This window comes from Equus asinus, chromosome 24 (assembly GCF_041296235.1).
Source record: "Equus asinus isolate D_3611 breed Donkey chromosome 24, EquAss-T2T_v2, whole genome shotgun sequence".
NCBI lineage: Eukaryota > Metazoa > Chordata > Mammalia > Perissodactyla > Equidae > Equus > Equus asinus.
This window is the reverse complement of record NC_091813.1, coordinates 53288597-53300687: the sequence shown is the minus strand read 5'-3', so window position 1 is coordinate 53300687 and position 12091 is coordinate 53288597. Positions and strand designations below refer to the sequence as shown.

The 12091-nt window shown below is 37.7% G+C and overlaps 1 protein-coding gene across 2 annotated transcripts in view; it reads left to right on the top strand.

The window, feature by feature from the left end:
* MAN1A1 (mannosidase alpha class 1A member 1) overlaps positions 1–12091 on the top strand; it is a 161733-nt gene that overhangs the window by 37737 nt on the left and 111905 nt on the right. For both annotated transcript variants that reach the window (XM_070496096.1, XM_014840057.3), the window contains exons 3-4: positions 4806–4902; positions 7204–7319. In XM_070496096.1, the coding sequence (XP_070352197.1) occupies positions 4806–4902; positions 7204–7319 (213 nt within the window). The remainder of the gene's footprint in view (positions 1–4805; positions 4903–7203; positions 7320–12091) is intronic.

The following is a 12091-nucleotide window of genomic DNA, read 5'->3' as shown; positions in this document are numbered from 1 at the left end:
CTATGCGTCAGGCGATGTATTAAGCTCTTTACATGCATTGTTGTATCTAATCGTCATAGTAACCAGTGAGGCAGCTACTTCTACTTATTTACATTTTGTGGATGCAGAAAGTGGGCTCAGGGAGATTAACTGCCTCACTTAGAGTCACATCAGTGATGGCAGAGCTGGGATATGAACCCAGTTTATCAGATGCCTACCCCTGTGACCTGCTATTATGCATTCTTCCTCAATAAGTGAGAGTAAAACAGATTGGTGGCTACCAGAGGGGAAGGAGGTGGGAGGAGGGCAAAAGGAGTATAGGGACACATATACGTGGCGACAGATGGAAACTAGACTTTTGGTGGTGAACACAATGCAGTCTATACAGAAGACAGAATATAATGATGTACACCTGAAATCTACACAGTGTTATAAACCAATGTGACCTCGATAAAATAACTTTAAATAAATAAAATATAACAAATATTTAAAAAGAGGGATTTTCTGTAAGGACACACTGGGAAGCGAGTAACAGTCTCAGCCGGCAAAGAACCCCACCTCGTGCTGTAGAGGAAGATCGACGTTCAGGATTGAACAGCATTATTTGTAGTTCTCCAGCAGCTCTGTGACCTAACATAATTCCCTTGCGACACCGTGCAAATCACAGCACCCATGTCTGCCTCCCAGCCTCCTCTTTCTTTTGTCTCTTCACTTTCTGTCCCCCTCATGGTTTCAGCTGCCTCATGACCCCTTTTTATGGCTTTTTCTCTTTCTGTATTTGTACTTTTCCGCTTCTCCATCACTCTGGTCTCTGGATTCTCTGTGAATCTCTCTCAGTTACACTGCCACAGATAGAGTAGATAATTGAGTTGGTCTGTCTATTGGAGAGAGCTTCCGCCTGGGCATCTGGCCTCCAATGCACGTGGCTAGCCCTCAGTTGTCTACTTTTGGGTCAGGCACCAGGCTATGGATCAGTCACCTGGGGTTAGGGACCCAAATCACACTGTACCAACTATGAAAATTTGTGTAAGACCCCAGAGTGGGGGGCCTGTAAGTGGTCCTTGAACTTGTAGGCTTTTTTAAGGGGCCAGTGAAAGCCCAAGTCTTCCTAAGACCAGTCTGGCAAAAATGGTGAGATTTTCAAAAAGTCTTTTAATGCGTCTATTATGAATAACTTAAGATCATACGATTAAAACATCATCAGATAAAAATATTTGCTAAGGGTAGTTCTAGCAACAAAAATGTAAGTTATGAAATCTACACCTTCCTGGGGAAATTCAAGCATATCTTTCTGTATTCGTGGCTTGCCATGCCCTTGATTAGGTCAGGACGTGAAATTGAAAATAGGTACAATTGTAGAGTTGTACGCAAAATTTAATTAGTTTTCTTATTATTCTCTTGTATTTATAAACATTTATGAATATGTAAGAAGGGAGAATGTTAAGCTTCCATACACTGTCTATTAGATTACAAGCATGATGGAGTCCTGTACACTTCTCTTCTAGTCCTTTAGCATCTTGTCATTCATAGTGTAGCAGACACTCAGTAAATGACATTGCCTAATTATTCAGCCTTGATGCCAATTGAGAAGAAGGTGCTAATCAAAGAATCTTTGATAAGCATAGAGTCAAGGAGAAGTCATGCCATTTGTGGATATTTTATGCCTTAATTCCACCTTCTCTGGGTCAAAATAATGGATTGCTATGATGAATTTTTGTGTCATTCTTCCTTGTTTGTTTCCAGTCACGTCATGTGTTAGCTGTACCTTTCACCAATGCAAATATAAATATTCAGGAAAAAATAAATCTTTGGTTTGCTTTCAGTTTATCTTTTTTCATGAGGGTTTCAGTACTGCGTTTGAAGTCCTGATCAACATCTAATTTAGGCCTATTTTAATCTTTCTACTTGCGATGTCAGGCTGTAGAACCCTAATTAAATTGATGAAAGACTACAAAACAAAACTAAGGAGCCTGTAAAGAGGGGGGATTTATCCTACCTATGGACTTCTTTCTTAGTAGTTGAATTTCAGAAATGACCTTGTCCTGTCAGCTCACAAGTCTGGAGAGATTAAATGCCTTCATCCCCATGGTCCCTCAGCTGGCTAGTGGCTTACCACTGTAAAGTTAGACTCTGGTAGCATTTTGATGTTTTCAGATATTTGTATAATCATAAATGTGAGGTACAAAGTTGGTTTTGTTTTTGAGTTGTGGATTCACTCTCACTGTTATTCTACATACGCATACATACACACACACACACACACACATACACATGATGTCTTGTGTTTGGGTTTAACATGGTAAATCATTTCCAGAGGTGACCAACTGCTGGAATTAGTTAACAATATGGCTGTTCCTCTTCATTTCACAGATTCCTAGAGCAGCCACTCTTGATGCTCCATTCAGGCCATTTTGACCACATTGTTTTCTTTTTCTGTTCTAACTTTAACTCATAGAAACCCCATGGGATGAGGAACCCATTTTGAGAAATGTGTCACAGCAACTTTTGAAATATAGGAAGCTAAGCAATTAATGTCAGATTTTCCCTTGTGGAAAAAAGATAAGAAAAGTTAATATATACTAACGAGGTAACTTAAGGAGGTGCTGTACTAGTGGTACATTGTATAAATTATAATTTTTGACAAAGCAAAAGTCTCCTATGGGAGAGCTTTATGCTATCTTTGTGTCATTAATAGTCTATGGCACTGGTTTCCATTCAGACTTGGAGCTGAAACACACCATCCTAACATTTTTTTCTGTTCTTGTGTCAGGTGTATTCCAAAAGCTTTTGAATTTATAAAGTATCTTTGGAAATTTATAGAAGTGAAGAGTTTACCAAATGTAGCACATTTAAATGGAAAATCCAAATTATACTCAAATGTAATCTCAAGGTATTTTTGTGGATTTCATATACCTAGTCTTTTCAGAGTCTCATTGGTTTCTGTTTCTGTGATGTGAATTTAATTGGTTTCAATACAGGTTTAAAATTCAATAAAAATGTGGTTACCTACCATGTGCCACGTAGGGCGCTCAGTGTAATCACACAGGCCATGCTCGTGTAATCCTTACATACATCCTGTGAGGAATGATGATCTCAATTTTTCAGATAAAGAAAGAGAATCTCACAAAAACTGAGACTCGTCCATGATTATGTGACTAATCGGTGGTGTTATAGGGATTATAAATCAGGATATTTTACTCTCAAGTCTGTTACACATTCCTATAAAATTAATTTATAAGGAGAAAATCTTGAAAACACTACTTCATACGCATTCTATTGATTGTCAGAAGATCAACAATCTGATTCATCAAAGGAAGATTCTGTTGCTGACTCATTAAAGGAAGGTGATACAGTGTTGGTTAATGCCATGGGTTTTGACGTCAGGCCAGCAGGGAGATAAACCTTGGCTTTTTAGCTATAGAGAAATGTCAAGACTTTGAGTAAACTTGTTTGCGTTTTAACTTCCAAGTCTCAATTTCTTCATCTACCAAACAATGGTAATACAACATGTTTCATAGGGTTCTAATGAGAAATGAGTACCATATGAGTGCAGAGCATTTAGCAGGGTGCCCAGCAGATAGTACAGATTCTTGGTAGCCCTTCTTAGTAGCAATAGTGGTGAGATAGGAAGATAATGTACAAATTGGTTAAAGACATGTTCATTATTGTGTTCAGGGACATCTGAAGGCTTTCTTGTTAATAAAATTGTATTGATCTCACCGAAGATTTTTAGTGATAAACAGCCCTTATATAGTATTTATAACTTTATGCGGTGCTTTTTAAGATATTTTAAAATATGGAGCCAGATTAGAAGATTTTCACTTATGTCCCTATTTTAATTACTGTTGCTAATGGGTTGGAAACTGTTGCATGAATAAATTCTAGATGAATGATGGGTCCTCAACACTTTTTAAAAAATGTATATAAAAATAATTATATATATTAAGTCATTGAAAAAAGTATACAATTATTATACAATAGTTATACAACTATTCTGACAGGTTCTTAGAACAATTTCTCCCCTTGAAAATCATGCACTTTCTTCTAGAGTTCATGTCTAGCGCAAGAGATCAGAACTTTGTCTATAAGCCAGGGGAAATTATTTTGACTTTCTTTGTATGTAGATCAATTAATTTTGTTAAAATTCATAAAAGAAAAAAATATATACACCTAATTTGTGGCAGAGAGCTTTGGCCTTAGAAACATTCCTAGTACAAGGAGTCTAGATTGGAAATATACAGGATCAGTCTTCAGTTACAGAGCTGTACACACATATGTATACAGTTGAAGATTGATTATCATAAAATAACCTGAAGTTTTCCAAAATCTAGATAGAACCATAGTGTTTCATTTTTTATTTCCTGTAGATATTTAAAAATACTTCTCCATATAGACTTGGTCAAGATACATCAAAGTGTTTAAAGTGATGACCTTGGATATTTGTCTGTATATGGCGAGGCTGACAAAGTACAGAGAGCCTTGTACAAAAATATGAATTTTAAATAGCAAGTCTTAAGAATAGTTCTTCCTTTTGGGATAAGCTAAATTTCTGTTGCTGGAAACTGACTTTTGAAAATGATCTGTATATTAAACAGAATTAAATGGATTCAAAAAAGAAAAATCTCCATTTGTAAACATAAAGGGGCTATGTGTATGTGTGTGTTCTAGTTTATTGATAGTATCATCACCCTTTTAATTAATCATCATCCTTTTAACTGATTAGTGAGGTTTAACATTTTAACCTTTAGGTCTTCAATGTATGATCTATTTTGGAGCAGAAGCATCTCAACTTCAAATTATAATCCTGTTTGCATTTCTTTTCTCAGATGATGAAACATGCTTGGAATAATTATAAACGTTACGCTTGGGGCTTAAATGAACTGAAACCTATATCAAAAGAAGGCCATTCGAGCAGTTTGTTTGGTGAGTAGAATGTGCTTTGGTTCTCTAGTGACAGTAACTTCTTTCCAATTGACTGAATGTGTGGGTGGTGAAGTTTGTGTGACTCTCCAGACCATGTTCCTAGGAAACTTGCACACTTAATAGAGTGTCTGCAAGGACTGTGCAAAGTGTGTCCTTCGGATGGAGCACTGGCTGCATATTAGAATCACTTGCATGCCTTGAAAAATACTGACACCTGGGGCACCCTTGCAAAGATTCTCATTTAATAGATGTGGGCGCAGCATCATGATGTTTAGCTCCTGGGGTGATACCCAGCAGAGGAGCATTTGATTGGCTGCATTAACTGCTTCCTGTCAGGTAAAAGCTGTGTCTCTCTCAATAAGCTGGCCAAGGGAGCCAGCCATGGTGATCTTCGCTGTGTCTCAGTGACTCTTGACTTTGACTCTAGGTTTCTGTTGTGTTGCCCTGTAAGAGAAGGTAAGGATGGATTAGGTCAGTTATGTGAACTTTCATTTACCCACTTTGGCAGCTTCATTGCATGGTCCTGACAGCATCCCTCTGTGGTCAGTATTTTGCATATTAATAACATTCCCATTGTAGAGGTGAGGAAGCTAAGTAACAGCAGTGTTAGATGGATTCCATGAGTCACAGAGCTGCCCAGTGCCCTTCCCACACTGCACTCAATTCCTTTTTAACTCCCACAATCTTGTCTATAAGTAACAGGATGAAGGGGATGGAGTCTTATTCTGACACTTCTGAATTCACCATAGAAAACGTGACTTTCTGTATCTTAACTGAAGGTGTTAGCATCAAATCATATAACAAGCAACAGTATCAGCAACACTTCCTGTGTGTTAAGTGCCATTCAGGCATCATCTCATTTAATCACATTGTTATATGCATTTTATAGATGAGAAAAATGAAGCTCAAAGAATAGTTTGCCCAGTGTTAGCCACTTACTGACTGGCGGAGCTGGGGCTTGAACCCAGGTGTGGCTAAGGCCAGAGTCCTGTTCCTAATCACCACGCTATGCTTTTCCTTTTAGTTAGGACCTTCCATGTGTTTGGCTCTCCTTTCAGCACTGGTGTTAATAAACACAGTACGAGTCTTTGCAGAGTTGATGGCCTAGTGCAGAAGACATCTGTGTGAATAGGGAATTATCAAAGCATTAGGTGCTTCAGTAGATGTTCATATGAAGTTCTGAGGAACCAGTGGGATCTCAGGTAGGGAGGACATTGCAAGAACAATGGAGAGAGAGCTGGAAGGGTGGGAGAGAGGCTGGTTGGTCCATCACAGGGACACAGTTTGGAGATGAAGAGAGCCTGAACCTGAAGTAATGGAGTAGAAGTGAGTTCAGATGTTTCTATAAAGTAGTGTTTTCAGGACACAGTGACCAGTTAACATGGGTGATGAGAGATAGGAATTGAAGAGAGCAACTCAGAAACTTCATGCAGACTTGGAAACCTTTAATTTTTTATTGTTTATTATAACTCTTTTAAATCCAATTCCATTTTTGCTTTTATCTCTATGAAAGTTGCTTGTACCATTAAGAAATTAGTTATGTGTAACTTTGCCATAATCAAAGAGATTATTTTATTCTCTGTTAATACATTGATGGTTTTTAAATTTATCAGTGAGCATTAAAACCATACTCAGTCTCTTACTGTGGGATGTGGAGATGAACAAGACATGATTTGTCTATTCTAAGGAAGTTTACAGACTAAAGAAATGCATGCAAATAATTATAACGGAAGATAGGAAGTGGTGGGTGCAGGAGCAACGGGAAGTCTTCATGTCAAGGGAGTTCTGAGGAAATAAATCACAGAATCAGGACTGGCTGGGTGGGAGGGGAGTTGGGAACAGTCAGTGCTTCAAAGAGGGGGTGGAATTGCATTTTAGAGTAATGGTTTCTTAGAGCTATCACTAAGCAATTTTAGATCTAATTATTTGCACAGGTGCACTTTGATGTAATTACATTAAAATTAATAATGTGTGTTGCTCCTCTGTTTCAGATCTAATTTTTCTAGAGAATGCATTCTAGAGAATGCAATCACGAATGAAATTTCTGAGAGATTTATTCTCTACAACTCAGAAGAAACTTTAAAGATTAGTGTATCAATCTATAGTAGGTGATAATTATTAGTTTGGTTTTGGTGCAACTTTTATATTTTCTTGCACTGGAAGAATTTTACACTGTGTTCAATATCGTTTATTAGTAAGTTCGGTATCACCCTCTCCCTCCTTTTCCAAGGTATGATCAATTTGCATGTATGTAGCTGTCAAAATTATTTTATTGAATAAATATTTTTCTGATATTTTCAGGTAGTATCAAAGGAGCAACAATAGTAGATGCCCTGGATACACTTTTTATTATGCAAATGAAAGATGAATTTGAAGAGGCAAAAGAATGGGTTAAACAAAATCTGGATTTTAATGTGGTAAGTTAAACAAAAGTTGCCAATGCAGTTCTTAAATCTCGGTTAACATGATAAATTTTTTTGTGGGGCAGATAATTGCGATGTACCCTTGCAGAAGCAATTAATGCAATTTTAAATAGTATCATACCATGTTCTTCACTTGCCTTCCCTTACTACACAAATACATGTCTTTGTTTTTTGGCAAATTAAGAGTAAGAAAAAAGAAATTAATATTTATCAATACCTGCATGTGCCAAGTATTCTTGTTCAAGTCCCACAATAACTCTATGAGACAGATATTATTTTCACAGCTTTACAGATTAGAAATCGGAGCCTCAGAGGCTTATCCAGACCACACAGCTAGTTGTGTGTCAGAGCCGTGAGTCTAACACAGGTCTGTGTGCCTCCAGTGTTCATGCTTTTGCACTGTGCCATGGTGCCTTGTTATGACTTTGTCAAATTAACATTTGTTACATGGAGCACAGGGTGCCAGATGGTGAGCTGCAGTTCCACAGAAGACCGTAGAGAAATTGAAATGGAGAAGTTATTACTCACAGGTCCTGAAGAAGTACACAGCATGCCTCCAGGAGCTACACAGGGTGGTCGAGGCAGAGTGCAGACAGACAGAGAGGCGGGACCTGGGGCTCATGCCTTTATTAGGGTAGGTTGGGTGCTTTGGGGTTCCTAAGTTCAGGCCACATGGATCAAACCAAAAAGAGCTCCAAAGGGTCTTTTCTAACACAAGGGGAAGGCCCTGGGGGGCAGGGGAGACTGCTGATAACAAGGGCTGTTGGTAGAGTCACATCGGGAACTTAGATTTGCCGTGTCTCTGCGGGCTGTTGTCAAGGGCACACGCTCATGTGAGGGGGCCAGTGTCAGTTTAAGACCCCTGCAGGCCACTTGGCCAAACAAAATGGTTGCTGAGGCAGTAATACTGTGGAGTAGCTTAGCTAAATTCTGGACATGTATCCAGCAGCAGCTGCATCCACTTTCCCATAAACAAGGTTTCAGACTTTGTTGATTGTATACCCTTAGCAGTATAAAGTTTTGTCAATATATATTTGAAATATTTTTTAAAATTCTGTATATGTACTACCATTCTTAAATACTTCAAAACCCATTGTGCACCAAGGAAAAGGTTCAGAATTAAAGGTAGTGGACATTTCTAATACTTGTTGATAATTTTGATTTGCGAGACTACCTCTGGTCAGAGCTAATCGAATTCCATAGTCATTGTTTTACCTCAGAATGAGGTTGACAAAGAACTTGTTTTAAGAAGAGGAAGAGTGTTGGCCCTGTGTTTTTTAGTCATTCACTTATCTTTGCATTACTGGTATTATTTTTAATCTGAGATTACTTTGCAGAAATCCTTGGAAGCCTCTGGTTAGCGTTCAATAATATCTGTAAATCCCCATAACTGGGCACAAGTAACATGCTGTATGGTGAGAAAAGACAAAGGAAGAATATTTCCCTGCTGACTTCTCTGCTTTGAGGAGCTCTTGTTCTCACACAGACCGAGCGAGGACACCAGTGTCATTCATATTAAATATTAAAGATCAGTAAAACTGAGTCTTTTTCCCATCTCTTTGTATTAAAAACATGTATAAATTAAAAGTTTTAATATTTTGTGCCTACCCCTCTAATTAATTGCCATATATCCCACATTTTGGAGATCACTGCCTTAAAGGACAGGCAGATGAGTCTGTGTTTAATCTGTCTTATAATTGAATTCAGAATATAAAAGAGACAGTATTTCAGTATAAAGAGACCTGGGAGATCAATGCGTTCAACTCTTTCATTTTAAAGATGAGAAAAGAGGCCCAAGGAGCTGGTGATTTGCTCAAGGTTCCACAGCTATTTGACTGCAATGACCTGTAGGAGCTCTGATTTTACCAGTAGAACTGAGTATGAAAGACTAAGGCAGTGGGAGAAAAAGTTCTGTTCCTTTCTTAGAGTTTGTTCTCTCTTAATAATACTTTAGTCCTGCCTTGTTATTTACAATTACGGGCTTGTCTTTGCTCTATATGGGAGAGAGAATGGATAGTATGTTCCTTCTCCCCACACCCCTCTTTTAGAAAGGGTGAGGGAATGAGAGCTGGATTCCTCCAAGATCTAATGATGGAGGACGGAAAGTAGACTTTAGTGATACTAGACCTGAATAGTGTCCGTGTCCCTCATCGATTCTTGCGTTGGTCTGTGATAATTAAGCCTTGCCGCCCCAATCCTCCCCAGATGCTGCCACAATTTTTTGCTTTCGTGACCAGTGATAGTCTGAGAAATTCTAGAATCATTTACTTAAAAGGACTAAGCATAAAGGCCTCTCAAGGTAACAGACAAGGTAACAGAAGGCAGTTGGCTGGCCTCAGACCATGACCAGGTGACATGCATGTGTTCCATGGACCATGGGGACCTGTGAGGAAGCAGAGGGAATATCAGACTATGTAGAAGAGAAGAGGACATCCTTGGTTTCCTTTCTTATAAGATAAAGGGATTGAGCTATCCTTCAGTGATTGCTGAGATACTGAACTTTAAAGTGTTTTTGTTCGTTTAAAATTATATTTTTGTTTTCTATAATATTTTATCCAATTAGTTGACAGACTTTTGTGTAAAATATCATTTTAGAGCCGTTATTGATAATCTTGGGCTATACCTTTAAAAATAATACTTGTAAAAATCATAGCCACAGGTCTCAAATATCTGTTTATTATACTATTCCTAATGTAAGAAGTCTTGAAACATATTGTTGCATTTCTCTTTTTGGGTATTGCTATATTTTCCTTTTTAAAAAATAGAAGCTTATCAGTAACCTCCAAAGGATAGTGCTTCCCGTATTAGAATTAGAAGCAAATATAAAATCAGGAAAGGCATAATAGTTTACTCTCCTAATCATTGCATTAGAAAGTTCTTCAGGGGCCTGCCCTGTGGCCAGGTGGTTAGGTTCGTGTGCTCTGCCTCTGCAGCCCATGGTTTCGCTAGTTCGGATCCTGAGCACGGATATGGCACTGCTCATCAGGCCATGCTGAGGCAACATCCTACATGCCACAACTGGAACGACCCACAACTAAAAACACACAACTGCGTACTAGGGGGCTTTGGGGAGAAAAAGGAAAAATAAAAAAAAATCTTAAAAGAAAAAGTTTTTCAGCTTACAGTTTTCTAGTTGGGTTTAATATGTCACGTATGAGACTTTGTCTTTTATTCACTCATTCTACCCAGAGATTCAAGTGATGTGTCAACAGTTACACAGTTTTCTTTCTGAAAACACTGAGAAAATTTTTTCCATTTATCTGAAAGAAGGAGAAATTGGAAAAGCTTAAGCAAAGGCAGAGAAAACTTAATTTTATTTTTGTAGGTAACATGCAGTATCATTCCAGCTTGGATAAATTATTGCTTGTTTTTAAATTAACACTTTTTCCTGATGAATATTTTAATTGATCTTGTGAGGGTATTGCGAAAAAAGCTAATGCATCCAAATTTATTACAAGGGAAAAATAAGAATGAAACAGAAATAAACACTATTCTTGAGAGTTGGTTTATCCTGTGGAGCTCCTGAGTATAAACAGATCTTACAGTCAAGAATAAATTTGTTTATATGTTTAATATTCACTTTGCATCACTTAAAGGTGTAAAGTAAATGTTTTTTATTGGTTTATACTGTCATTAACTAAAACTCATTTTCTTTTAATTAAGGCATAGCAGGTTGATTCAATTTGCATACTTGGTAGCACAAAGTTCAAATGGCTTTAATAACTGGCTTAAAATAAATCACTGGGATGATATGTAGGAATAAGGGCTTCCCAGGTGGAGCCTCATATTCAGATCAAGTATCTATAGAGGCGCATAGAAGTGGGTGAAAACTCTAAGGGTAGACTCCAGTTGGTGAGTTCTCTGGATTTAATTCAAAGTATTCCTAGGACAAAGAATCTAAGACAGATCCTTGGTTATTCATTACTCATTTATTAATCCATTCTTCTAGTAATAATTTAATAAATACCTTTTAAGGTACTTACCTTCATGGAGCTTATAGCCTAGCAGGAAAAGTAGTTAGAGTGCCTAGCTAGAGCTGAGTTTTCTGGGGAGGAAAGAAAGGAAAGAGGAAACTACTATTTAGAGTAATAAGACATACCAAGTATTATACTAGTGATTTTTTTCATAGATTATCTCGTTTAGTCTTTGTGAAAGGCATACAGGGTAAATGATATTTTCCCTATTTTCATAGATGACAAGGTGCTTAATTAATCTGCCCCAAAGCATGCAGCAAGTAAGAGCTTTGGTTTGAACCAGGTCTGCGTTAACTCAATGGCCCTGTTTTTATTGGAGAAGAAATGCGAAGAGTTGAGAAATATCTAGGCAGCCATGGAATTTGAGTCCTCCAAGGTCAGGCATGAAATCTTATTATCACAGTACTCATTAGACTGGATTGTTCCGTAGGTATTCAATAAATATTAATTAAATGAATAAGAAGTTAAGCTATCTTGTCCTCCTTCCCGACAGACTGTGCCAGAAGACAAGCTGACAGGGTACACGGGTAGCTGTATTGTGTCCTATTTTTATATAGTTAGAATGATCTGGAGTTCAAGTGAAACTGATCTACTTGTTTTTACCTAACCTATGTCCAGAATGGAGCTATGGTGGCTCCTGATATAGGAAGATGATTAACATAAGGAAGAATGATTAAGAGTTTCATATTTGGGCATTTCTAAATTCATTCTGAGCGTCCTCTTCCTTACTGTCACTTTAAAGAAGTCTTGATTACCTAGATCTTTACATGAGAAATATTGAAGACAATCTTC